The sequence below is a fragment of the Parasteatoda tepidariorum genome, chromosome 1 (assembly GCF_982258835.1).
Source record: "Parasteatoda tepidariorum strain Cologne lab strain chromosome 1, Ptep-v5.0, whole genome shotgun sequence".
Classification (NCBI taxonomy): domain Eukaryota; kingdom Metazoa; phylum Arthropoda; class Arachnida; order Araneae; family Theridiidae; genus Parasteatoda; species Parasteatoda tepidariorum.
Genome location: NC_141755.1, coordinates 55,697,256 through 55,721,759, shown reverse-complemented (window position 1 = coordinate 55,721,759; position 24,504 = coordinate 55,697,256). Strand labels below are relative to the sequence as shown.

Here is a 24,504-nt window from a genome sequence, read left to right as displayed (position 1 = left end):
TATTTTTAGCATAAAATTTATATTAAATGATTAAACTTATATTACAAAAAAACAACAAATCCATATTATATGTTTCTAGAAGACATTGCTTGCCTGTTTGTCTTTTTTTTTTTCATTATAAAAACCTTTGCTTTAGAAAATTATTGAAGTAGCGACCTTTATGTATTATACTACAAAAGTTGTATATTTTACTAACGGGTATATAATTATACAATGTGGTATTGGCATTCTTATTAAGCAAGTTAAAGAAATATTTGAACAATGAAAACGAGTATGAATGCTGGTACAGTAAAAATAAATTACAATTTCAGAGTTTTAAATTTGCTTTCATCCGTCAATTTAGTTAGACATAAATAGATTTTCCTGATGAATACTGTTTTTTATAACTAATAGAAAACTCCAGTTGCTAAGCTAGAAAATAATCTGATTTTATTTCGAACTTTATTGGAAGTTGACAGTTAAAAGGTTAATCATAATGAATAGTATTTAATTTTGTCTTCTACAACATTGTTTTAATATTGGCATTTTGATTAGTCAAATATGTTTAAAATTAATGAACATGTATGAATGGTAAAAAAGGCTAGGTGTTTGGGTGTTGTGTGCATATGAATGATCAAAAATAAAATAAAAATATTTGGTTTGAAACCATAAAATAAAAAATAGCTATTTCTAATAAATTAAATCTTTTTTTCCTGTTGCTCATTGTATATGTTATGCGATTTACTCATTTTTTCCCCCTTTGCTTAGTTATAATTTCTTTGTTCTGGCTATTTATCTACTCTGAATAATAGTAATGTGATTTATGTGTTTCTTTTTTGTCTGACAGACTAATTGTTTTTATTGCTACATCGCATAACAAACAAAATATATTTGTTACATTTTCTTTATCATGATACCTATAAAGAACAGCTTTACTGAAATCATGTCAATTTTATTGAAATATTTCAAGCCTATGATGTGATGACATTTGTAAATATTCATTTTTAAAACTGTGTTATGCTCAGTGATTGTGATAATTCCTAAACTTTAAAGGATGTTGATTCTTTCTTGTGACCTAGGCAATAAAGATTTTTTTTATAGATATCATTTTATTATAATTTAAGAATACTAGTTTTTTTTCCTTTTAAATTCTAAACTCTATCATTAATTTTAAAAGAAAATTTCATGAAATTATTGAATTGAAACCATCAATCATATAAAACAAATACAAGAATATATTCGTCAAGTACTGTTTAGAAACTGCTGCTAATAAAAGTACCACATTTAGCCCTGAAAAATTTATGTAATTAAATTTTAAAGTATTTACACCAAAAATAGATACATATTTTTTATTTAAAAAAAAAAAAAAAACTGAGATTCCCCCGCTGTTTCTTTATTTGTATTTCTATAAATGTAAGACCTAGTCTTGAGTGTTGAGTCTCTAGATCACTTTTCGATTGGTTTATTTAGTCTGCTTTTTGACATTTTTCCATTGAATGCAAGTGTGTTAAGCAGTTACAAAAAAAGTTTAAGTTTAAAATTGTAATCAGGATTCAAATTGCATAGGAATTCATACCAGGAAATGTTGTATGCAAATAGAGGCACTTCTCTATTATAACCAGTTCAGAAGTAATAATAGGGAAGTGCCCCTAGCAGCGTATGATATTTACAGTCGTGGGTTCTTATGCAATTTAAATCATGATTGGCTCTAATTTCCCTAAAAGTTTGTTGTAACATTTATGTGACTCCCTGTTATAAAGTGTTTTTAAACTTTTAAATTAAAATTATTTTAAAAAAAAAATTAAGTAGCTTGAGAAGAGAAATTGATTAATCAGCGATATGAAAATATCCAAGATCCATTAGTAAATCTCAGGCAATAGAAAATAAACAAACCCCCCCCCAAGAGTATACTTCTATAGTAATAAAATGCTAAATGAAATACTCAATTCATACTATACAAGTTGATTATTAGAGGCATAAAATAATCATTTAAAACTATTTTTACTAAAGAATTTGAACTTTAATGAAAATAATTGTTATGGAAATTAAATACATTGAATAACAACATTATTAAAAAAATTCATAAGTTGATTTAAGAAAAAAAAAAGAGAATAATTTGACAGCAACATAATCATTCAAAGGATAAAAAAAAGTCACATGCTTAAAATAAAAATAGCACAAACATTTTACATATATCTGTAAAATATTTTAAAGATAATATAATTTAAGTCTGAGTTTTTGAAGTAAATCACAACTATATAAGTAACATACATTTATTTAAAATATTTTATTTATAAATATGTAAACAGCAGCAACTGCTAAGTTTTATGAAGAAAAAAAATTTAATTACCTTAGCATTATAATTTGAGAGAGTGTAGTTTGATTATGTGAGGATCTCAAGGTCTTGAACTGAACTAATTTAAATTGGTACTTATATTAAGGCACCCTTCATTAATTTATTATGCTATGCATAAAAGAAAAGTAATAAACTGATCTTAGATACAATATGAATGATAACTAAATATGGCACAAGGACAGGTTTGACTATGCAATAAGATAAGGTTATCTTAAAGTATCAACAGTAGCTGCAATGAAATGGTTAGAGTTAACAATAGCCCTGCACTAAAAATGTATACAATAAAATACAACCAAAGAAAAAAAGTAACTAAATAAAATCACTGGAAAATTTTTCTTTTGTGATATACATGCTTGTTCAATACAGTAATATACTCAATTCAATGCAATAATCTACTGCAACAAACTTGTGACGAAATATAGAGTTAATTGTAAATAGCAAATAAAAGAAAAACAAAAGCTAAATTTAAAAAAAAAATCTAATATATGTGTGGTAAAAACTTAATGCTTATTATACAATACATGAGCAAAAATTGACTAAATATAATTTTTATACAAAGGAATGCCACAAAGACAAATATAATCCTTAAATAAATAACAAAGAATTTACATGAATACAGTAATTAAATTTAAAATACCTGAGAATGTAATGAATTTTATACAATGAAAGCAGACATGACATTTGTATTTTAAATATTTCTATCCTTTGTGCCACAGAGTTAAAAATTTATTCAGAAATAACACTCTTCTATATACAATATTTTTTTTAATTTCATCACATTCACTTAGTTCAATTGTGCACACATTATATTCTATAGAACTCTTCATTAATTAAATTTTTATGTTATATTACACAATTACGCTATTGTTAGTTCTCCTCCCTCCATTTGAACGATCCCACTTAGCGAGGCAGGCGGTTTTTCTGTTGTTGCACTATTTGAATTTGTGGATGGCCTATTTGTGTCCAGGGATAAAGGATCATGCTGTTGAACATTATCAGTTGTTTTGTTATCTCCTTCTTCTTCATCTTCTGTTTCGGACAAGGATGATTCTGACAGAATTAAAGCAGATGATGACGCAGACGACTCAGATAGCAGAAGAGTGTCGTCGCGTGAGGTTGGAAAGACCCTGGAACATTTGCTAGCTAATTCTTCATAAGAGTCTCCTTGCAACAAGCATACCAAAACAACTGTCATATTATCACAACCAAGCCCACCCATTTGGCAATCAGGTGCAAGACATCTGGTCATTAGTTCCTCACAAATCTGAAAAAAGAAATAGATGTTAATAATGATGGAAATAAGAAGTTTCAATCATTTAACTATTAGCCATTGATTTATTTAAAGACAAACATAGCGTATTCAAGAGTTTTTGGTATTTCAAAGAAAATTCCTATGCTAATATTTTCTCGGCACATATATACAATTTGCAATTCTAATTTAAAATCTGTGCTTTTTACCATTATTAAAAACTCTCTTGTAGTGTAATAATATTGTACTAAAAATGCAGGATTTTCAAAATCATTAGAAATGCGTAGTAATAGCTATCTTAGGAAAAAAAAAAGGAAAAACATTTAGCTTTACAATGAAATCAGCACAAATAAAGCACATCAATTAAATATGAGATATAAAACTCATAAATCATAATAAATGTATCAGAATTTTAAAAATCACACAGAAATTGATAATACTATAAATTAAAAAAAATAAAAATAAAATAAAAATCGAAACATTGCCTGGATTTACATAAAATGGCAAAAATAGAGGTAGGCGAAAAGTGATTACTCAATTACGAAATTTGCGCACTACAATATAGTCTTAAACATTTTGTAGCAATAACCGTTAACAAGGGGATCAAGAAATAAAAGAGACTCACAGAGGAATGAGTGCATAATGAACGCATTAAAAAGTGATCATTAAAATTTGCGATTCAAAACTTCCAATTTTTTTAATTAAGAAAAAAATTCTTTGTGTTCAAAAACCTCTGCAGGCAATATATAAACAAAATCTAACTAAACATCGCTAAGAGTACAGAAAAGTCTCCCAATAGTCTTCTTCTCCTGCAAATAGTTGCTGTTTTAGCCTGCTTAGGCAAAGAAAGTTGCCTCACGCTGAAAATAGTGGCAACCCTATTTAGGAGCTATTCGGCCAATTTCACTCTACGTTTGTATGTAAAATTACATTGTACTCCATGCAAAATTACATTTTTAAAAATGTTAAAAAAATGCATACCATACAATTCGAAATTTTTTTGGCCAATATTAAAATAATAAATATTTGCTGAAAGTTATTTTTAGCATGTAATTATCTTTGGATAATCAAATTTTATAAGTGTGTGCAAAAATGTTTCAATTCATTTTAGTTCACTTAAAAGTTCTCGAGATCTGGCGAACTATGTAAAAAGTAAAATTAACATTAAGGGGTCCAGTATCTGAATCTGTCGAAAAAAAGGTATGATTATTCTGAGAAAATATGTTTATACAGTCAAATCCCGCTATAGTGAACACGGTTTATAGTGAACTCCCGGATATAGTGAACAAAATGTTCGGTCCCGTGCCTTGCTATACACGTATAATGTTATTTTTTGTGGATATAGTGAACCAAAAATGTGAGGAATTTGGATATAATGAACTTTTTTCTGCCTTCGACTGATTTTTTCTTCATTTTTTTTGTAACAAGTTTGAAATTTCTACTTCAAAATAAATACGTATACCAGTGTTTAAAACCATCTATAGAGGGGAATGTAGCGATAAGCATTTTTTCTTGTTTGCTTCTTTTATTTCAAATTATCTTTTTATTAAAAATTTCGATGGCAGAAAAAAGTTGAGAAAAGCGGATCACAAGGATGTTGAAGAAGCATTACTGAAGTGGTTCACCATTCGAAGAAGCCGCAATCTTCCAGTATCTGGGCAAATGTCCATGAATTTGCTAAGCGATTTTATGAGGCAACTTTTATGTGCTCGAATGACAGATTAGACAGGTTTAAATAGCGGAATAACAGAAATTCAGGAAAAATTATCTGAGAGTCAGGAAGTGTTTTCATATCTGATTTTGAGGATTGCTCATCACCTAAAAAATACTAATTTTTTTTGCACGCACGACGAAGAGTAATGAAAAATAACACATCTTTTACTACTACACAATATTTTTAAGTCATTTATTTGAATGATGTGTAATAAAAGGGAGGAGTTTGGGAATCATTAGTTAAATTGCATGCGTAACGGATATAGTGAACCCCCGGTTATAGTGAACCAAAATGTCGGTCCCTTGAAGGTTCATTATAGTGGGGTTTGACTGTATGTCTGATTTTGTAACTTAAAATATCATGTGCACTAATTAATTAGCATATTTGAAATCACCTTCTCTAGTATTAAGATTGAATCCTAGAATGTGAAGATTTGATCATTAGATCAAAAGTTATAGGATGATCCTTTTTTGGCACATTGTACAAATAATACTATAAAACACTATTATAGCAATAATTATAATAGCCCTTGTTTTGGCAATTTTACCAGGTTAAAGTAAGTGTTGCTTTAAAAATAACACAGTGATTGCCACTAATAAAATCAAAGAATTATAAAATCTGCCATTTTTAAAATATAATTTGCTAGCACAGAATCATTACAAAATCAAAACCATCTGATAATGAAATCATTATAACCATTTTATAAAATAAAACTTTTAGAGGGTATACCTCAAAATTTTTTTTTCTTCTCAACTAAATATTTAGTATAAATCTTTATTTTAAGTCTGCCATTCATAAATTAAAGGAACAACGGCAGAAATGGATTTCTATGACTCAAAGCTACAGTGAAAAGTGTTACAAAATAATGAAACAGGAAGGCAAGAGTAAAAAAATCAAAACAAAAACTGTTAAGGAAAATTACTGAATGTTCATTATTCTTCAACGTTAATGATCATCACTCCCTAATAATTTCTCATACAAAATAAATCAGCCACAGGGGAGTTGAAAAAAAAATATTTAAATAAATTAAAGAAAAAAAAGATTGACTGCCTCACTTATTTAATGATATGAACCATATAACAAAGGATATCCATTATGTTAGCTATTTTGTTTTAAAGAAAAATATAAATAAATAAAAGGCCAGAATATGGTTGAACAATTTTAAACCAAGTTTCTGCTTAAGTCCTATTACAATTCAGCTCTGTGCAGAGATTAAGAGTACATTTATTTTTAATTTTGTTGACATTCAATGAATTGAAACTTGTCTAAATAGAAAATATAAATGTAGGTGAAATAATTACTTGTTCTGGTTCCATTCTAGCAGCTATTCTTGTTCTGACAAAATCTACTACTTCATCATTAGTCATCACATCCCAAATACCATCACATGCAAGGACAATAAATTCATGATCTTGAGTTAAGTCTTTGACAACTACATCTGGATAGGCTGTTGAAAACAGACATATAGTTAATAACTATAACATAGTTAGCATTAAATTTAAAATTATGAATGATTTCTTAAAGTAACTGATAAGGTTTTTAGTTAAAAAAAGTTATCTCATAAAAAAAATTCTTGCTTTACTTAGTCCAAAATAAACAATGATTTATGACTTACTCAAACATTTTTAAAACTGCTGATATTCAGAAAGGAGTCACCAACCTCGATTTTTCTCTAAATATTATTTTATACAAAATATGAATAAAAATTATTTTGACCAAAAACTTTTATATGCTTTGAAATTATTTTTAGTTTATTCCTTATAACAAGTTTGATTATACTTTAAAACTAAACGATTCTAGCTTCAAACTTAATTTAAAAGCATTAAGACAGAATTCGGATTTCAAAAAGGTCAGCATGTTTTGCAGTTTTGATCAAAAGCAAATTATGTTGGACTTTAGCAATAGAATTACTAACTATAATGCTGTTTTAAAAAGCTATATATTTTTTAAAATTAAATTATCTAGAAACATAAAATAATTTAAAAGGAACAATATATTTTTCAAAAATTATCAGCTTCACACTATAGGTAGAGAAAAATTTATTGTTCTTAATCAAAGTATTGTAAGTAATTCTGTATTTTCCATGTTATATTTTTAGCTCTAAAATGAGACCAATTCGTCGCAATTTTTAGCATTTTTTTTTCATGTTCCAAAAAATCTGTGATAAGAAAACATATGAACCATTATAATAAAGATGGATTGTTTATTTATGCCTATTAAATATGATTTAATCCAAGTATTTTGAAAGTAGTCAAAGTTTAATGTCCAAGTTATGGGAGGTCAAGTTTAAAAATAGTCACAAATGCAGGTTTCGAAGATCAGTTTCAGAACTAAAGACCTAAACCAAAGAAATCACTTTTGAAATTCAAGAGCAGATGTAGTTTTTAAAAAATATTACTAACAACTTAGGAATAAAAAATTATAAATGTGAGCAGTTCTGATAAAATTTATATACATACGTTGTTTAAATAAGAGCTAAAAGGGATTTAGTTTCACTAAATTGTGAAAGTAGTTAAATTTTTTGGTCTTTGATCAACCATGGTATTGTGTATAAGTCGTTCTTTTGTTTTGTTTGTTAAGTTATTAAGTAAGATCACTTTCATTACATAAATGTTTAGCAAATACACAGTTAGCAATCCAGAAGTTCTAGCAGTCCTAAAAATTCATAGTAAAATAATTAAGTTGCACAGAATTTTTAAAAAATTTCTATCATTTAAAAGAGTCTTTGCACAAATATCAGGTCTCACATACATGTTAGAATTGTTTATATATTATGGTAGTCAAAAGGTTTGTAAATTAAACTTTTTAAGCCAAAAGGTAAAGTATAAATTTGCTAATATTTTAAATATTTAAAATACATTCCCAGTAGAATTTGGCATGAATGTAAATAGCTTCTTGATATATTTACCTAGTCTAAAACCATGTGTACAAATTGTTGTTCCTGCCATGCTCTTCACTTAAGAAATTTAGCAACAGACATTTCAACTTTATTTTTTAACATATTGTAAAAAAATAAAGAAAGAAATAAAATAAAGAAAGAATAAAATAAGAAGAAATAAAGAAAGAATAAGAAAGTTTAAAAAAGATTAGAAAATATATTCTTAAATAAAACTTTAAAAACAAAATGCCTTGAGAGGTTTCAAACATACATTATTATGATTGCCTTCATAAAATACTTACCAGTAACTATCTGTTCTTCAGCAGATTTCTTTTCATTTTTCTTAAAAACAAAATCTCCTAAAGCTCTAGAAAGAGCAAGATTCCCTGAAATAATCACATTAAAAAATATTTATTTATTACTGCATCACTTATACATAAAACTTTCAAAGCATAATATGCAAATGTGTTTATACCATTGACTCTGTTGAACTCAACCCACCCACCAGCAGCTACTATGCGCTTAGTTTCACCCTCATTGCTAGGTTTATGATCAAAAGATAGTTGTTGAACTGAACCAGCAACACTAGCTACAGCTCGAGAATCACCAACATTACCCTAAAAGGACAAGAAGAAAAGTAATAGTAAAATTTTAACAAATTACACTTTTAATTGACACAGGGATGTAATAGTTTAAATCAATTAATTCAAATTACTTTTTTGGGCATTGACATAAATTGGGACAAAATTATTGGTTTTCGTTGAATAAAATTACCTAAATAAGTGTAAAAAATTGATTAAATTTTTAATGCGAACTTAAAAAATACATAAAGGGTCATATATTGTTGTGCACTGAAGTTCAATGTAATGAAAACCTGGAACACTGCAAAATACCATACTTTAATTTCTATTTAGATGAAATTGGAGGGGATTTGGAGGTACATGCTCTGAAGATCCTTAAAAGTAAAATAAGGAGAAAAGTGCATTTGTTTTTATCAATATAATCCTGAACTACATTTTTTGCCAGTCAAAATTTCATATTATAATCTAATAAGTTCTGAAATGTAATTGAGATACTGTAATATACATGCTCTTTTCAACTAATTTATACAATTATGGTTATTTAATCATTTATCAAAAATTAAATAACAATAATTGATACAAAAAACCCTGACTAAATTAATTTCTGTTTTATAGTTCGATTTTCAGAAGAGGAAACAAAAAATGCTTCTTCTTTTAAAATGTTTTTTTTTTTTTTTTTTTTTTTTTTTTTAAACTTTCATATTAAACATAATTAAATCTAAGAAGTCAGCACTAAAAAATAACACTTTACGCTCTGATTCCTGAGACATGCAAATTTTAACTTTTGTGAAAATTTTATTATTTCATCAAAAGTCATGTTGTAGACATTAAAAAAAATTCTAATTCTAAAATTCACTTAGTTATATTATAGCAGCTTTTTCAAAGTATGTAACTGTGGCTTTTAAAACAAACAAACATAAGACTTGAATGTTACCCTACTTTCGTAGAGATAAGCCCTGGCATTTATGATTTAAAACATCAAATTTTGGTATGTGCCGCATATTTAATAGGGCAGCCTATCCGGTGATATTTTTTTAGCGCTTGAGCTTGAAAATTCTATTTTGTTGAATCGATTCTCCAAAATTTCATTAGTAATCTTCATCCTTTTATCTTTTACAATCATCTATTTTTATAATCAATAATAATTTAAAGAATTACAATGCAGGAGAAAAAGTTTGCAAGAATGCAATAATAACGTAACAGATACTCTCTTTTTCAATCAAAGAAGCCATTGACCAATTTGCCTCCTTCCGCCAGTAGTCTCTTACAAGGATCAATGGAAGTACGATTCCCCTTTCCCCATTCTTCTGCTAATAATTATTTTAATGATTTTCAAACAATTTATATTTTATATAACTTGTTAAAGAGTGATAAAAATAATGTATGATTTTTGCCTCATTATATGTGACATTGGAACTAGTAAGAAAAATTTGCATGTATAATATAGAGATAATAAAATATTTTAAAAGCATTTAACATACAAAAATTAGTAGAAAAAACGTAAAAATGGAAACATTTAACAATTAGGTAACTTTACTTAAAGTTTACTATTAGGTCACACAAATATAACTGATAGACACCAAAATGTGCATGCTGTTTTTGAACAAACCAGAAAAAAATTGAAAGAAAATTTGGTGAAAGTTAACTTTAAGTTAACAGAGGCTAATATAAGCAATTAAATCTTTGCCGATTTGGTAACTGACTTTGGCTGACTGAATGCACTAATATGACCTTGAGATGAATAACAATAAAACAAAATTTGCAGAAATTACTCACACAATATATTTTTCCATTTTTTATCAATACAATCACAGCAGTGGTGCCTGCAAGTTCATCTCTCATATTTTCATCTAAAATATAATATATATATCTTTATAATAAGCATGCTGAAACACAAAACATTTCTGCACTATATATATTCTTAAAAATATGTATTTTGATTTTAAGTACAGTAAAAACATAACTCTAGACATGCCTGAGTGTTTTAAAGAAAAGTTATGGATAAAAACTATACATATCTGTTGTAATGACAAAGTCACTATATAATATTTGTAATTAACTGTTCGCCTTGGCATGATCACTACAAAAAATTTGCATTTAAATTTTATCAGTTTTATTAACAGATATTTAAGTGTTTGTATTTTTATTTAACTTAGATATTATTTTAAGTGAGTAAGCAAGCTAGGGCATTTTATGTTAACAATTAGAGCGTCATCAGTTAGGGATGATAACTGTTGTTTTATGACCTCCATACCTTTAGATGCAATGTTACTGTTATGTAAGGGTCTTTTAAAATCATTGCGACAGCCCATGGAGGGCCAAGGCCTACAGTGCAAATCCCAATTTTCTATACCTTGAACTCAGGAGAGGAGCAGATGTTCTGGTTGGGTGGTCAGCTAACGTGGAACCCCTAGTGTTTAGTTCCCAAGCATGCTTGGTACTTATTTTATAAATCCACCGAAGGGATGAAAGGCTGAGACCTAAATTCAGATCATAGATACGTAGATGGTTGGCTAATGAATCAACAAATTGGAGGATGACTAAGGTTTTTAAAGACATGAAAAGCTGTTAAGTGGAATTGAGAAATGGTTTTTAAAAGGTATAAATTGCTGTGAAAATGCTGGGGGAAAAAATTATTATTTCAGCATGCGATTATTTGTTATAATTTTAGGTTATCAAGGGTTATGTGAAGTGTTCGAAAAGAAAAATATGAAACTACTTTTCATGGCATGACGTAAATAAAAAGAAAAACTAAATTAATGTGATCATAGTAAACTACTTTTTTTTTTTTTTAAATATATGCTGAGGAGACACCATATCCCCTGATATTGTCAGAGGTGAGATTATTTTTCCTATAGTCATATTTTGGCTTTTCTTTCGCTTCACTTAAATATTTTTAAATGTCTTTTTTTCTTCATAAGTGCTTTCTTTGTACTTTGTTAATATTCTAAATCAATAAACATAATTCTATACTTAAATATTTTATTATTCTTAGCAAATATAGTTGTGTTTTAATGTTTATTTTGTATTTCTTTGAACCTTTTCACAACATTTTAATCCAACATCAAATAAAACATGGGTTTAACTTGTGTTGGGGTAAATGCTTGGTTATTTTATAATTAATGTCGTTATGTAGATGTTGGAGTTATATAATATCATGGCACATAAAAGATAAAATTTATCTATTCCAAATCTAGTCCCACAACAATATACATCCAAATTAACGACTGAGAATCGGGCTAGAATAACAAATCACTAATTTAGTTTTATAAAAACTTAATAACACAAAACTTTAATTTTTTAAATGACAAAATAAAGTGATAAATGATAAAATGACTAAAATTTAAAATATAAATATTAAAATTAAAGCTAAAATAAGAAATTTTTAATAAAATACCTTTTAACATATCTGAATCCACTTCAAGGAAACTGGATTTGATTGCTTCTACTATTTCTCCTTTTTCTAAGGGAGAAAAAATTAAAAAAAATTTTATTGAGAATGTAGCCCAAGATAATTCTTACTGAAAAAATTTAATACTCTGTAACTCCCACCCACCCACTCTTAGACAAAAAAAATCAAAAGAATCATATTTTTTTTGATTTTTAGTCAAATACACTTTAAGAACTTTAATTTATGATTAAAAGAACTTTATAAATGTTTAATCAAAATTAAATTAATATTAAAACTATATTATAACAATATTTTAGAGGCTCTGAACTTAATAAAATAATTTTTCATTATAATACATAGCAACCATTGTGAAACAAATGATTAGATGAAATAGAGAATTTAAAGAATACTTCAGGGGTCTGTCTAGGTTTTTCTGAGAGGTACTTATTTTGTGAAAATTTAGACATAATTTGTGAAAATTAAAAATTATATTAAAAAATCAACACAAATATGGTAAAAATATGGATTTATCGTTTCTTACGAGACACAAAAATAAAATTTAAAAAAAAAAGTATTTTGTGAAATTATTCTACCGTTTTTCCTAAAGCTGAATTTGTGAAGGTACTTTAACTATTAAAACAAAGTTTTAATTAATAAAACCATAATTTTAATTTAAAATTGTGATTTCTTTTTCTTTTCTCTTGATTTTTAAAATGACAAAATAAACGTAACAGATTGTTTTTATAAATGTAGTCATTCATCAAAAAATATATAAATATTTAATCTATATATTTTTATACTAAAATATTCATTTTTAATTCTATATCAAAGTTAAGCTAAAAAGTTTTTTAAAAAAACCTATGTACCCATTGGAGTTTTTTTTTCACAAAATTTCTCTATAGAAAGTCAGATAATGTCAAAAGATACTGTAAATATATTATGAGAAAAAAATACCAGTTAATAACCCTACTGCTTCAAATAGACTTTGAAAAGGAAGAATGACATACTGATGACATATCTGAATTTATCAGTTTTTTTTTCTATTTTTGGCATATAATGTAATTTCTAAGAATATAAATTTTCCAAAATAAAAAATAATGTAGATTTTGATTCCACGTTTTTTCATTCAAAAGGTAGAATTTTAATTAACATTATTTGCATTATTTTTTAGAAAAAATTCATGTTTATTAATTACTTTCTACAGCTATGCAAGTCTATATAAAGACAGCATTAAATGTTTACTTTAATCTGTACTTTTAATCTCAAGAATCAAAAGATTTTCAAAAATGTAATTTCAAATGAAGTTTAACACACACCAAGAAAGAAAGTAATTTTGTTAACTAAAATTAATTAATGCAGTAATTTATTTAAAATAAATTTCAAAACTAAGAAAAGATAATAATAAAAGTATCAATAAATTGAAACACTGTTTTTTAACTTTTAAAATCAATATATATATATATATATATAAATTAGTTGATTTAAATCAACAAACCCTGGTTGGTAGTACATAATTTATCAAATATATATTTTTAAGACAATATTTTACGCTTCCTTGATATTTAAGGAAATTTTATTATTTTGGAATCTTACAGTCATAAGCTTATTACTAATATAATATTACTCTAACTAGAGTTAAATAGTTTTGACTGTGAATGGGGAACCATACTATCAACCGCTTTTTACAAAATAGAAAGCTTACCTCTTTCTATCTAATGACAGCAAAAATTTCCATCATTTAATGACTGCTTTAAGCAGCATTAATCTCCTTATAATTGTCAAAAGGAATAAATCACCAATTCAAATTTTGAACTAGTTAGTTGAACTAAGTGACAATAAAAGTTTCAATTGTTTCCTGACCCCTATAAGTATAATTTTTATATTTATCTTCATTTAAATTTTGAAAAATACTTGCAAAGTTTAAGTGCTTAATTGTTTACTGATAGTTAGTTGTTTCTTAAATAGCATTTTTCAAAAAAAAAAAAAAAAAAAAAAAAAAAAAAAAAAAAAAAAAAAAATACAAATCTTTTTTTAAAACGGGCACACTTGGTTTTTTGATATTAGGTTCGAAAATAAAATCACTTTTTCTTAGCCAAATTGAAAAATTTAGTTTATAAAATTTCTATTTTATTTTTACAGTTTCAGTCTGATTTTTTTTCCTGTCAATAGTTAAATTTTATATAAGTTTTTTTTAGCAAGAAAAAAATTTAAGAAATCAGCAAAGTAAATACAAATTTAACAAATTATTAAGCTATTATTAATGTAGAACCATATTTTTAAGACATATTTTATAAGAGAATCAATCAGAAAAGAATAATTGATTTTAAATTTTGTCTAAAATTGCAACTGTTACTGGATCCTATAAAACAATTTTACAATCATATGAGGACAGGATAGCTTGGTTTGTGGGGCGTTGGGTTTATGTCCAAGAGGTGATTTTGATCCCCGCTGGTCGAAGACTCCTCGCGTAATAAACAGTGACTGGTGTACAGTAAATCTGTCGGGTCACTAAGTCCTCCATGTTCCAATAGCAAATCAGTACCTCTCTGAGGGTACTGAATTGGAGATTGATTGTTCTTTGGTTCAGATCAGAATTATGATCTCTGTATGAATAAAGGGATGTATGATTGGGTCCTCCCAATAAACTGGCTGTGACGTATATGCGGCTGAAGTCATATTCTTGGCCATAGATGGCAGTACTGAAAAACAAGAAACTCATGCTCTGCCTTAAATTCGCTTTGTTTCACCAAGCACGCTTGCCAGTATTAGCAGGTGGCATTAGAAACAACATAATTCTTGCTTTTGGTTATTAAATTTTATCTTAACCTTCAATGAAATTGTAATTTTTATGAATTTAATTCATATTACTGAGACACGGCAGTACTCTTCATATTTTAATTATTTATAGATGGAATTTTAATGATTTTAAAATTTCTCCCACTTCAAGGAACTTTCCTTATTGGTATATCTGAATGTACATATTATACAGGTGTCTTTCAATATAAAAATAAAATAACAATAATAGCCAAATACAAACAAAACTTGGCAACAATTTATATTACTTATTGCAAATTTACGTTCTTTCGTAGCTTTCTCCAGATTAAAACTAGTGTCTTTATTTTCGTAGCAAACAATAGTAGTTTAGTATAAAAAAGAAATATATGTCAAGAAAAATAGTATAAATTAAAAGAAAAGTAGTGATTAATTAAAATATTTAATTTTAAAAAAGAACTATTCGCATAACACATCAGATTTGTAAATCTCTTTAAAAGAGACTAGAATAAAGCCCAGTGTTTTCATCTCAGAAAAAAAATGGGTGAGAATTTCTCACCCTTTCTCAAAAACAGGGTCAGATTTCAAAAAATTAAGTGAGATTTCAAAAATTAAAAAAAAAAAAAAAAAACAAACACAAAGAGACTTGAAAAAAAAAATAATTTCTTTAATTATAATGCATTTTTAACATCTTCTAATTTTTAAAGCATTGAATATTTTTGCTGCATCATCATATGGAAAATGTTCTACATCTACTTTTTCATCAGCTATTCTCATTAGGTTGCTCAAATGCGTATTTGTTTTGTTTTGATCGTTTCTACCCACATTTGTTTCATTTTCATTTGTCCGTTTCGGAGTAGAAGATATTGGCTTTAGAAGGCATTTGTCCATCTTACATTAACGAGAAAAAAATTTGAACGTCTTACACGACGTTCAAATTTTACCACCTTACCTACGGTAAACACGTGGTTGCAGAGAAATGCGTTCTGAAAGAGGTTCCGTGGTTCGGAAGGATGGTGTTCTGTTGTTCTTAAAGGTTCTGAACAATACTGGTAAATAGGGAAGCTAGATAATGGGGCAGATGTTGAAAATAATAAAAGATCCAGGAAGAAAAGTGAAACGGATTTTATTCTAAATGGCGCAAATGAGAAATTTTTTTCAAAATGCTAGAAATTCGCGAATTTTGAAATTGGTTTATAGAATGCGCGAATTTCTCGCGGTAATCATTTTTTAATGCGAGAATATAAAAAAACATGTGAGATTCTCGCGCTGTAGTGAAAACACTGAAAGCCTTTTAAAAAACTGTTTAAAATTTAACTCACTATAAGATGAGTGTGAAACAATTTTTTTATGCAAGTTATTTCCAGCATATTCAGCAACTTTAGCTCCTCCATGACCATCATAAACAGCAAAAAACGAAGCATCTTTATCCTCAGCAAGAGACAATAAGTGCGTATGAGCATCTTCCATATCTAGTTACATAGTTAAGGTGCAAAAAGTAAACAAAAAAAATAATATTCATCCACCTTATTATTTTTAATCCCTTAAAAATATTTTTACTATATAGAAATATCATTAAATAAAAATAAAATATTCTTTTAATTTTTTGTTTTGTAAAGGATACTTATACGCCATCCTTGCATGCAAGAAGCACCAACTTTAATAAAGTCATTGCCACAACTAGAAGTTTCTTTTGCTGTAACTGGTTCTGATAAAGTTTGCCCCATCTTTTTCTAACATTGAAAGAAAGAAAAAACTTATCATAATTGCAAAAAGTATCTAAGGTTTACAGGCAGTATAATACAAAATCTAAGGTACTTTTCGGTTAGCCGGATGCAAGCAAAAGACGCTAAAAAATGTAAACATCTTCAACTTTGTTTTATTTTTTTTATACATATACAAGTTAAATAAAATTTAAAAAATAATAATAATAAAATAGTTTGATTTCATTGCTTCCGGCTAATCAAAATAGTAAACTAAAATATGATATATAACAATTTAACAAAATTTAGTTTGTTTAGTTTTGTTCTATTGTTATAATTTAGATGCAATTGTAAAAAATTAAAACTTAAAAAATTATCAGAAAAACATTTCCTTTTCAATGGTATAAAAAATAAAATAATAATTTCATTATATTTATGATTTCACTAAGCAAATCTAAATTTTTTTCAGAGCTTTCCAATTAAAATGAATTAGCAAAAGAAAATATAAAGTGAATTTTGTTCTCCATCTGAATAAAACTATAACTTTTATTTTAATACTATTATTATTTTTAATTACATATTTAAGCATATATCAAACATAAGGATTTATTCACATATTTGAATAGATTTATACGTTATTTTGGTGTCTTTTAAATACAAAATTAAAAACTTCAAAAGCATTATGATTTAACCAATACTTATGACTTTCATGCAAAAACTAGTTTTTCAAGACAAAATCATAGCCTATGTCTGTAGTTAAAAACATAACATGTTTATCAGTTCTATATCCTAAAATATTTTAAAGGACACAGTTGTCGGATTCATTTTAAGTGTACAATACCATGTTTACATAAAGAAAACACTGATTTCTTTATGAATTTCGATGTCTGTTCTGATGTGGGGTTATAGATAAAATTTAGTTTAAAAGGTAGTTTAGGCAGATGTAATAAATATCTTGTATGTATCTGCTGATCCAGTCAAATAACAATATATTTTTGTGTATTTTTAACAAATCTCGATTATGAGATATTTAAAAATTAGATTTCATACAGGCATTATAATAATATTTATTTTAAATAGCATCATTAATGTTGCTTTGTGATTCAAATTTTTTGACTTGATACTAAGTTTATTTAAAAGAAATAGAGAAATGAACAAAAATAAAATCTTAGTTTAATCTCATAACTATTAAACATCAATACTAAAAAAAAAAGTCGGGCCGGATATCCATCGAATGCAAGATCCTTTTATTTTTGAACCTAATATGGATAATCGCTGTTTAATGGGGGAGATTTCTGTATCCTGATCTGCGGCAGAATAATCAGCAAGTCTTCGCAACTTCAGGGCATCGACCCGCGAGTAACTAAAAAAAAAAAAAAAGAGATCACAGAAGGGGATCAGCTTGAAAGGTATAACTCGTAGTCACCCTTCGGCAAACATTTATATGTTTTTTTTAAATAAAAATTTGCAAGTTTAAAATCTATTTGGCACCTTGGCGATTGAAGTTGGCACGACAGATCATGATACGGAAATATCCCTGTTTAATGAAACTTTAGCATAGATGAATCTTGTCAATAATTCTTTATTCAATTATCATATCAAGGTCAAAGCAAACATGCTTGAACTATTTTGGGAAAAAAAGAAGCTAGTAAATAAGCATTAAAAAAATGTGATTGTTATTCATATTTTTTAATTTAAGTAACGGCATACATAATAAGGTATTTCTAGGAAAATTCTTATTGAATTGCATAAAATGATGCAAAATTGCATTATATGAATTGCTGTGGGTCAAAATTTCCAGCATTTAAAAAAAAATATAGTAAAAATATTTCGTACAATTGTTTGACAACTGATGAAGTTTCGAATAATTCTATACAAACTAATATAGTAAATCATCCTTAAAAATTGCTTGTATGAAAAGTTTTATTGATTTAATCAATACCGGATAAATTGAAAAATTGTCTTACTGAAATAACTGAATGAAACATATTTCTATTCATGTATGTATTATTGCAACCTAAACCACAAATATTATTTTATAACTTTATCTAAATACGAAATTAATCAGACTTACAATATAATTCAAGAAATAACTTGATAGAAAAATACGTCATAAAATGAAATTACGAATGAGAGTATTTCCGTGATTTAAGATAAACACAAAACAAATATATATTAACGAGTTTTATTAAAGAGTAAAGAAAAAACACATACATGAGAGGGTGTGATTCAAGATTTCGTAAATAGAGTACTATTTAGTAAACTAAACGCCTATTTCGTTGAAAATATTATTTTTAAAAATAAAAATAGAACTTAATGCGACTGCGACAGATATTTTAGTGATTAAAAAATTTTGAGCAATATTTATGAAAAACAGTTTAGGAAATTCAACTCAACTCAATAAAAATAAAATGATGTTTATGAATTCACTATGCATGTTCAAACTAGCATATCAAGCACGGCTTGCACACGCAGTAGCCAATCACAAAACTGTAATAAAACTTATTATTTTGTTGAGGTTTTGCGCTTATAAGCAATATTTCACGCTGAAACTGAGCAAAAATAGACAATTAGAAACTTTAATCAAAATATTTGTAAATAATTTAAAATTTCTCTTGGATATCTAAGACTTATTTATAATTATCTTACTCTTTGATAATTATTTATCTTGAAAATACATATGTTTTTTTAAACAAATATTTTTCGACTGAGAAAAAAGAAGAGGTAACTTTTTTCTCTAACATTGAATCTAATTATAACGTCTTATTATGTGCAGTTTTCCGGAGTAAATATTTAGTTTAAGAAATAGTAGGAAATTATCAAATTTTTGTAAAGTGTCTAATGCTCTTTTGTTTCCTCAAAATAAATAAGTACATCAAAAATTACAGAGAAAATATTTTACCTTCCACAATTGAAATAACATCTCCTGAGTGTATATTTCATTTTATAACCGCTGTTTAACAGCTGACCCAATTTTTTTGGGTTTACGACTACTAATGTCCAACTCCGTAGCTTTGTAATTTTGAACCTAATTCAGAAGACAAGGGAACTCCTGGATCAAGTATTAGTAGAAATTTGCCTTTGTGGAGGACTTTTTGATGGAACTAATCCGTATTTACGTTACATGGAGGGGAAAACCTCCCATGCTTAGCTCGACAGCAAGGGGACTCCAACCCGTGATCCGTTCACCACTGAGGATATTATACGTCAGCACTGTGATCGGTGCAAGCCGGTTGTGTAATTCATATTGACCAGCCATCGTTAGGATTCGAACCTGGTTCACCTCATTGGAAGGCCAATGATCTATCCACTGAGCCAATATGGCTCTCATGAGTGTACAGTCGCATTTGAAGTGTGATTAAAGGGATATATTAGCTATTTTAGTCATAATGGCTAGTGAACATTAGTATTAATACTTCTTTTTAATGCTCGACCACAGGGGTATTCTTATTGCATCCACAAGTCTGCAAACTACTACTCTCATTGCAGAATATTTTATAGAAAGGTAAAAACTAAACTAAAATTTTCATAATATTTGATAATTTTGCCAACATTTTAAAGGCCTCACCATGAGAGAGCTGTAGCAAAGTTGAGTCCCTTATGAATTTTTAAATTATTTAAATGTGGTGTGAATCAATTTTTTATTAAAAATATAATCTTTAATTTAAACATTTCCTACTACTAAGACATTTTCTCAAAAAGCATAGTAAGTTGTCAGCCCTTACGTCCAGTGACAGACTAGAAAAATTTGTACTAATCGCATTTGAAAAATCAACTGTGTTAAAAATAGTTACAAGAAATTGCTACAAATTAATGCTTTTTTGTATCACACTATTTTTTTCTGAAAAGTAGAAATTTACACTCAGACTACGGAAAAGTACTGACTATACATTAGTTTCGTTACTTCTACCTATTGAACTTTAGACATAAATTTTTTATATAATTTTTGTAATTCGTGAGTTACCTTTTTACTTAGGGATATTATCCTATCAGTATCTATTCACATCAACTACATTTGCCAAGGCACCAAAGGGTGTTAACTTGTGAAAATTTTTAAGAAAAATATATTAAGGTTTTCATGTGGCAAAAAACTTGATTATTTTGGGATATATATGGATATTGAAATCTTCCCTTTTACTCGTTTTGATTATGTAATATTTGAAATTATTGACAAAATTATAAAAATAGCTAAGGAGGATTTCCATATTGATGTTTGCACCAAATAATCGTGAAGTTTTACTGACTTTCGGGCAAAGGCTAGTTAGAAATTTAATATAAATATCCCAAAAGGGAACCAAATCAAAGAATATAACTTGTAGAAACACTAAGCAAACATCTATATATTAAAAAAACAAAATTTTTTTTTTCAAGTTTACATTGTCTGTAGTGTCTTGGTATTTTAGTTTTATTTTCCTTTCAGGTACCAACACAGAAATCCCCCAGTTTGCATATGTCTTTATTTTTTCTCAATCATGAAATTCATTTGCATTGGTAATTGTAACATTAAACTGTCAAAAAATGCACAGGAAAAAAAATTAAATACGAGTCAATTAAAATCCAAAAACAAAAAAGGGGGAAATAGTATTCATAAAATGTTGTAAAATAGTGCTTAAAATTGACTTTTTCCATTGAATTTGATACAATTAGTGATGTAACCTTCCGATTCAGCGATGTAATGTTTTCAATTTGAAATGATTCAAGAACAACTAGGGTTGGTTATTCTTGAATAATATAGCCTGTTATAAACCAGGTAGTCTCAGTCAATTTTCTTTGTTAGGACTCAATAGCCACAATAATCCAATTGTGGGTAAAGTTTCATACATGTGGCTCTCTTTACACTGTATAGTGTGGCTTTCAGGAGAACTTCTCTGGACATCAATCTCTCATCGTGGCAGGTACCATGGTTACAAGGAAAAGTCACTTCGAATTGGGGTGTGGGGTGAATAGTATTGTCTTGATCTTTGCATAGGTCAGTGTGAGAAAACCAAGCGTCACCTTCATTCCTCCATTGCACCCAGATTAGAAATGTGCTCTCGCTTGTTACTGTTACTATAGCAGCAAACAGCTCCAGAAATTTAGTCTGGAGGAGTTATGAGGGTTGACTAGATACACAATAAAATGGTGTTTTAGGAGAAAATCAATACATTAAGCGAAATGTATAAAAAAGCGCTTAAAAATGAAGTTCCAGGTTTTGAAATGCGGATATATATTAACTGTTCTGCTAGAAAACTTTTGATAATTACTAATGTTCATCTGCAGGTACATGTCAAAAACAAACCAATGAATCTCATTAGTTAAATTGCCATTTTTTAGCATATTAATAATTTGTCAAAAAACAAAATTAGCAAAAAAGTAACATTAGTCAGTTAAATATCAAATTATGTTTAAATGTCTATGTAATGAAGTAAAAATAAACCACACTTCAAATTTTCATTAAGCTTTGGACTTAAAGGCATAAATAGTTATATTGTAAATATAAATTGGTCTGTGTTTGCCTTGATTGTGCTACCAAGAGCACTTTCCAATTTAGCGGTGTAATGCTTTCAATTTAAAATGATAATAAGTTTTGCCACTACTTACTTTTTAGTTAGAAAAAATTAATTTGTAAAATTAAATATATATTAGATTGATTGAAGTGAAATAATTATTAAGTAGAATATATACTCTTTCTTTTCAGCATTGATTATCTCTAAATCAAAAATTTCATTGAGCTTCAAATGGGTGGACCTCATAAATTAAAAGGATTACGAGCAGTCTCATTTTATGGGGGTCTCTTTGGATTGATAGGAGTAGCTGTGTATGCTGTTGCTATATATCCGTATCAACATATTGATGAATATCGTGAGTATTTCTCTATCATATTGAGTAAATATATTCAAAATAGCTATCAAGCCTATGCTAAGTTGGTTAGTGTAAAGGTATAGCAAAGAAGAATAGGAAACAAAACTGTAGGAAAAAATGGGTTTAGTTGGTCCACTTTTCAATTTTTATTTATCTCATTAAAAATTATCCATATAATTTGATTTTTCTCTACAACAAATTGCATGCTTCTTATCATTTATGATTTTTTTTATAAATGTTCTGTTGGATAAAATAAAAAATAAAGCACCAGAACAATTAACTCCGAAGCTAGGGTAAGTTGGTCTATCTTGTTGCACCATGTAACAAAAATATATTCAAGAACAATAGTTAAGGGTAAAAGTTATCCAATTCAGCAATTGCATTATGCACATTTATTGCACAGTTATAATAATATTGACTTAAAATAAGGTTTCAACATTTAAATTGTGTGAATATAAATCTAAAAATATACGATCAGAAAAACGTAAAGCACAGGTTGTAAATCACATAAATATTAATAGTAAATCGCAATGGTGATATATCTTTTTAACACAAATTGTGGTGTCTATTTTATTTTTGTTATTACATTTTTACTCATTGAGGGAGCTAAGAAAATTACATTGTCAGAATTTGGAAGAAAGCTAAATTTATAATTTTGCCTAAAAATAAAAAAAAAGAACAAAACAAACTTATAAGTGCAGAAATTGTTTTAAATAAATACACTCACATATATATTAGCAGTTAATTACTGACAAATAAAAAAGCCCTGCACTGCTATCAAAATACGATAATAACATTACCAACGACTTCACATTGAAATGGCATAGAAATTGCTTAAAAAAATATTTTTAAAATTTTACTTTATAATCATTATCAGTTCTACTTCGTTGATTAAGAATTTATTTTAAGATATTAATTTTTTAATAATTTTTAGAAAAAATACAAAAAATTACCAGAGCTGGTGTTAATCAAGAAACAATTCAACCTGGAGGTAAATATGAATCTTGTATTTATTGTATGATTTTATGTTCCAACAAATTTTCAACTTAAAAACTGTTTGTTTTCATTTTAGGTATGAAAGTTTGGTCTGATCCTTTTGATAGGAAAAAGAATTAAGTTGAGTGATAACTAAAAATATTGTACATTTGTTACATATTAATCATGCTGTCTAGAGAATGCAATTGCATGCATGAAACATCATGCATCTTTGTTTGTATTAAATTAAAGCATGCTTGCCCTGACTAGGGTCAACAATTTTTTTGTTGTACATAACGTAAATAAAAATTAGTGTTCCTTTACTGAAGTTACCTCACATAAAGTCCTTTTTATTTACTTTATTTATCAACAGGGTTTGATAATAACATACATGGTGCGTAGTTTATTTAAAAAGTGCTTATTTTCAATTTTCATTATTTAAAAGCCCTTAAGGTGCTTTTTTCATTGGATGTTTTTAAAAAGTGCTTAATTTTTTTCTTTACTTTGTCTATTTTCGCCATGTATTATGCAAAAGCATGCTTTTCACATTGCTCTATTCAACATTTTCACAATTCATTCAACCACAATCCATTTCAACTTACCGTCAGACAGTAGCGTATGAAAGCGCCAATCATTTTACATGTTTGATGTGCAACTTTGCTGCATTTTGAAAGATATTCTCCATTTCAGACCTCATTTTCCACCCTCTGATATCAAACCGAAAAAACTCTTGATCATTTTATAATAGCTATCATAATCAAGAAGAGTTTTTTTTGTCAGAAACTAGTTATTTTATCATTATAATGTGAAGTCTTTGAAAATTATTTTGTTAATGTATATAGAGCTTAAAAATATTTTTTGAGTGCTTAAAAAGTACTTATTTTTTGTTGAAAGATTTGGCTACGCACCCTGACATTTACATAAGTTTTCAAACTATATGTTATTTTATCTTTATATATATTGTAAATTCTTACTACAACAATTTTCTCAACTGTAACAATATTTTATGGTCCCAATTAAATTTCATAAAATCTAATATTAATCTCTATTCAGTATAATGATATT

At 27.4% G+C, this 24,504-nt stretch overlaps 2 protein-coding genes across 4 annotated transcripts; one reads left to right on the top strand and one right to left on the bottom strand.

Moving 5' to 3' along the window:
• Positions 1-1,977: 1,977 nt before the first annotated feature.
• LOC107448234 (putative protein phosphatase 2C T23F11.1) lies at positions 1,978-19,074 on the bottom strand. 2 transcript variants are annotated; one of them, XM_043042799.3, is made up of 9 exons: positions 18,838-19,074; positions 16,545-16,653; positions 16,243-16,392; positions 12,155-12,220; positions 10,534-10,607; positions 8,652-8,793; positions 8,479-8,562; positions 6,600-6,745; positions 1,978-3,599 (listed from the first exon to the last, which is right to left on the bottom strand). In XM_043042799.3, exons 2-9 carry the CDS (start codon positions 16,645-16,647, stop codon positions 3,192-3,194), a joined length of 1,173 nt encoding a protein of 390 aa, XP_042898733.1. In that variant the 5' UTR covers positions 16,648-16,653; positions 18,838-19,074; the 3' UTR covers positions 1,978-3,191. The 2 variants fall into 2 exon arrangements, with proteins under 2 accessions (XP_042898733.1, XP_042898739.1); XM_043042805.3 differs by having other exon boundaries at positions 18,698-18,982.
• LOC107448235 (small integral membrane protein 20) lies at positions 19,044-23,767 on the top strand. 2 transcript variants are annotated; one of them, XM_021148325.4, is made up of 4 exons: positions 19,044-20,128; positions 22,301-22,464; positions 23,399-23,455; positions 23,537-23,767. In XM_021148325.4, exons 2-4 carry the CDS (start codon positions 22,341-22,343, stop codon positions 23,578-23,580), a joined length of 225 nt encoding a protein of 74 aa, XP_021003984.1. In that variant the 5' UTR covers positions 19,044-20,128; positions 22,301-22,340; the 3' UTR covers positions 23,581-23,767. The 2 variants fall into 2 exon arrangements, with proteins under 2 accessions (XP_021003984.1, XP_015918851.1); XM_016063365.4 differs by having other exon boundaries at positions 19,172-19,347.
• The last annotated feature ends 737 nt before the right edge of the window (positions 23,768-24,504 follow it).